The sequence below is a fragment of the Medicago truncatula genome, chromosome 7 (assembly GCF_003473485.1).
Source record: "Medicago truncatula cultivar Jemalong A17 chromosome 7, MtrunA17r5.0-ANR, whole genome shotgun sequence".
NCBI lineage: Eukaryota > Viridiplantae > Streptophyta > Magnoliopsida > Fabales > Fabaceae > Medicago > Medicago truncatula.
This window is the reverse complement of record NC_053048.1, coordinates 3,978,146-3,982,876: the sequence shown is the minus strand read 5'-3', so window position 1 is coordinate 3,982,876 and position 4,731 is coordinate 3,978,146. Positions and strand designations below refer to the sequence as shown.

Sequence of the window (4,731 nt, the reverse complement as noted above, 5' to 3'; positions counted from 1 at the left end):
AATTTTGGGATGTTACATTATCTACTATTTTGATTGTACTATCTTGATTTTATTGATGTTAACAGATCTTATCTTGTATTTTGATTATACTATCTTGATTTTATCACTTGAATAAAGATTTTTATTTTGTAAAAAAAAACATCTAATGTTCCATTCTATTTTTATAATGGCGAAAGAACTAACATCATAAATCAAATTAGAAGAAAGATTTTTATTTTGTAAAAAAAAAAAAACATCTAATGTTCCATTCTATTTTTATAATGGCTAAAGAACTAACATCATAAATCAAATTAGAAGAAAAACTTGTTCAACATAAAGTATCAAATGAATAAGATTGTACCATAAACCAATTTTTGAACTATAGAAAGCAAAGACTTTCATTAATCAAAACACTTTTTTTTAAGAATTAACCATAACACATGAAATTACATGATACATTGATACGTGTAATAATTTTATTTTTAACTCAATACACATAATAGTCTAGTTTGTGACTATATATATTTCTCAACTAAATTATACGTATCTAAAAATTTCCATTACCCTCATAGGTCTGCCCAAATTGCCAATTCGAAGGAGCAACTGAATCTAACTCTAAAGTTTTTCCGCCACTTGTAGTAACTTGGAATGATAAGGCTTGTCCTACCAAATTCATTCCAGTATTCCAATTTTGCCCCCAATTGTGTGACATGGGAATCCATCCGGTATTAGACCCTTTGATACTAACACTAGAAACATCTCCCGCATTGGCAACATTGAACACCAAAACAAGCAAAAAGTTAGGGTTTCCTTTGATTTCAAACCTAACACCCCCACTTTTGATGCATGGAACACGTCGATATTTAACCGGGACGATACCTGCTTTGTAATAGGCAATAGAGGTGAACATTTTATAACTCAAATCAAAGTGTTTTTGCGGAGGGTTGCACCAAACGTCAGTGGTCTTGCTGTAATCTGGAGGACAAAAATTTGTTGCGGTTATCGTGATAGGGCTTGCACCCTTTATGCACCATTGAGGATCGTCGACACAAGTTATCTGAAAACATGCACCACAAGTAAATCCATTATTGAATAGAGCAGTGCTTAACGCCGTAGTTGCAAGCCCATACCCTTGTTTGAAGAGATCACCATAACCACAAGCTCCCTCTGCATAATATACCATATATAATTTATATTAAAAGAATAATGAAAAACCTCAAAAAAAAAATCTAAGAATATAGTTATAACTTATAACTTACGCATGGTTTCACCACCCGCTGCATCACCGTAGAAGGTTGCATGAGCATCGTACCAGTTTGGGTCAATGTCAGCCATGGTCTGTACAAGGAGCATCATGAAAAAGGTCAAAGGAACCAAAGTGTTAGACATAGCCATGATTAAGATAAAAGACACTGAAAGGAATTTAATTTCATGTTTGATTGGTAAATAGAGGGTGGTACTTAAAGACGTGGTAGTGAACCATAAAGGAAATCAAAAGAAATATAAAACTAGAATTAAACAGGAAAAGTCAACGAAATGGTTTATAAATAAGTGAAAAAATAAATGAAATTGACATCTCTTAATGATTAATTTCATACAATTAAACTAAATTGTTTGACTTGTGACTATTTTGGCTAAATTTGGGGTGAAATTAATAAAAAAAAAAAAATTAACGGATCTCCTTTAAAAAATAAAAATAACGGATCTAATTAACCGGACCTTTGATTGTATTTGTTCAAATTAATACCATAGTAAATTTTGAATGCATTAATTGTTTTTGTTTTGGTATTTTTTTTTAGGGGTGGTACAGTATTGTTTTTTCTGCTAAAAGAAACAGGAAGGTGGGAAAGGAAAGAGGAAGGAGAGAGAAAATGACAGTGTGAGGTGGTGTGTTTAATCTGTGTTAATATTGGAGCCCTTGATTTTTGATCTAACGACTGATAACTATTCCTACTATTCTCACATATAAAAGGCATTCTCACTTGATATGCCCCCTATATATATATATATATATATATATATATATATATATATATATATATATATATATATATATATATATATATATATATATATATAAGACATGATCGATTGACACCACCGTATCAAATTTAATATATAATAACATCTCGGATAATTTTTTACTGGATAACTGTATTACATAATTGACTGTTGATGTAACGCCTATACTAAATTGTCTAGAATATTTAGTCGGATGTTAGATATAAGATACCAGATACATTAAAATTACAACATGAATTTTGTCTGAATGAATTATATTAGAGCACAGTCTTATACATCTGATGAAAAATATTAACCAACGAGTAAAATCCATAAGCCATATTTGAATACAAATGCACTAACTGGTGAGTACAAAATGTAAAATCCTTCTATGAGTAATAATACAGTAACTGACGAGTATACGACATATGAGGAAATACAAGTGATAGCCTAATACGAGAAATTTGTGCATAATCATCCTGTTTTTCTTCTACTTGCCTTTGTCATGATCAACCTATCTGAAATAAAAATAAAGGGATTGGGGTGAGACATGATGTCTCAGTGAGTTCCACCTATTCTAGGTTGTAGGCGATCTCAGGGAACATATGATCACTGTCTGTTTCTACATAAACTTGTTTTAAGATTTACTGTTTAGTTCTGCATAATTTAGCGATCGGGGGAGATCTAGGATCACTAGTTGTATACTATCATAAGTCTTGTCATATTCATATTTTCATAATTATGTTAGAAAGTTAGCGTTGAACAAACATCATTATCTGGGTTCATTTTACAAAATGGATTCGAGTGGAGTAACCCCGGACACATCCTCGTAACATACCGGTGAAAATTCCTATCATATCAGGCTAACATTGAACTCCTTTTGTCGTCATGCGGGTCAACCTTACAGAAAGCGTCTCATCCCACTAGCATGAATCTCCATGTCCCAATGGCATGGACAACAAAAGACATGACTTACTTGTTTTATATCTGTCGTTGTGTGGATTTTCTATCTGAGAAAATGCCCCTGCTACGGGACACAACCTATTTGAATTATTTTCTAAGTCATAATTAATCATAAACATTTCATAATGCAATCCCTAACAAATCAGTCAATATCCTACCCTAAGATTTATTATTAATATATCATATAATCTTTAATAAATCTCTCCTGCAATGCATTAGGTATTAATCTTACGTTTAACTTTATCCACCAGTAAAATAAGTCGTTCGGGTTAAAAGACAAGTTCGTACTTAATTCGTAAGGAACAGAAATCAGTTATTAAGCTTTTCATAATCACTTTCCCATGCCCAATACTTATACAAAACTTCCTTTCAATCCAGAAGGCACAAATACATATTGTATGGCTTTCACAATCTAAGCAATTGTTATCTCACTCAAAAATAATCATAAACTAGCAAGAGGTGGGTTCTACAACTAAAGGAACTAACCTAATAATCAGGCAACTTGAAAATAGCTTATGCTTCCAGCTTCCACTTAAGCTTCTTTTTCACTTGATTTGGATGCTTCCATGTATTTTCATAGAGTGGTTGCTCCAACTCTCCTAAGCTCATTCAAGTCTTCTTTACTTCGTTCATTTTGAGTCTATCGTCCTTAACAGTCCAATTCAAGCAATGTACCGAATATTGTAGCATGAACGTTCTAACCATGTACATTAGTGCAGATGTTTAATTCAATAACTGAAACTTGTAACTCAGTTTTCTTAGTCATAACATAACTAATTTAAGTCATTCCAAAGCCTATTTCATGTTAAATTTTATCTTATTTCTAATGGTTCAAGTCCCATTCCAAAACGAATCATGTACAAGAAGTTATGACAGTTTTACGGACAACAAGTCCATAACGAATTTTAGCCAATTATTCATAAAACTTAATCGTAACCAAACTAACAGTATACCGATTATTATATTTGAACCACAAACCCAAGCATACCGACTCTGTATACCCTTTACGTACCAAATTCTTTTAAAGTTGCGAACCGCGTACCCGAACCCGTTATTCTTAGTATGTTAAGCACAAATGATTATAGGTCATCTTACGTTATTCTTAGCATGTTTTTTAGTCTATTTCAGTAGGTTTTACCAGCAAAGCATAGGATTATTAGATCAATTGCCTATGATTTCGAGACATTTGTAATTTTTCTATATTTGAGTATGTAATTCTATTTTTCTCGAAACAGCAATTTTAGGGTGTTATTGATGTAATTCACAAAGAAATCAATCAAATCAGGCAAAGCAAGACATCCGAAGATTTATGTGGTCCTTAGGAAGATGAAGAATGAAGATTCAAGAGGCCTCAGGAGACTATACAGAGGGAGGAATTCTGTTCTCAATTTCCAAGACATCTTACATTGAAGAAAACACCTCAACAGGCAAAGAAAACAGACATTTCAGCACCGCTAACGCACTGAATTGCCAAGGCGCATCAGAGGGGGCGCTAGGCACCCAGAGGTGAGAAGAAAGCATCCATGCGCATGAAAGTATGATCCAATTGCCTAGACTTACCATGCACATGCGTCTGGTGCATGGGTCTAGGTGCCCCCATTGCTTGCGAAAAAAGTCACCTTTTGTGACTTTTTCGCCCCTAGAACCCCATGTTTTGAGCCCAAGTTAGGAGGAAACTTTCCCTATAAATACCACCTTCCTCATTCATAATTTCTCGCTCAGAACTGCAGCAGTTCAAGAGGAAGGTGATTCTAGGAGCCAAGGAGAAGTTTTATCTTCTCCTATCTT

At 33.5% G+C, this 4,731-nt stretch overlaps 1 protein-coding gene across 1 annotated transcript; it reads right to left on the bottom strand.

Annotated features, from left to right (window-relative positions):
• Positions 1 to 526: 526 nt before the first annotated feature.
• Positions 527 to 1,374, bottom strand: LOC11434288 (expansin-A23). Its single transcript, XM_003621371.1, has 2 exons — positions 1,239 to 1,374; positions 527 to 1,146 (listed from the first exon to the last, which is right to left on the bottom strand). Exons 1-2 carry the CDS (start codon positions 1,372 to 1,374, stop codon positions 527 to 529), a joined length of 756 nt encoding a protein of 251 aa, XP_003621419.1.
• Between the last annotated feature and the right edge of the window lie 3,357 nt (positions 1,375 to 4,731).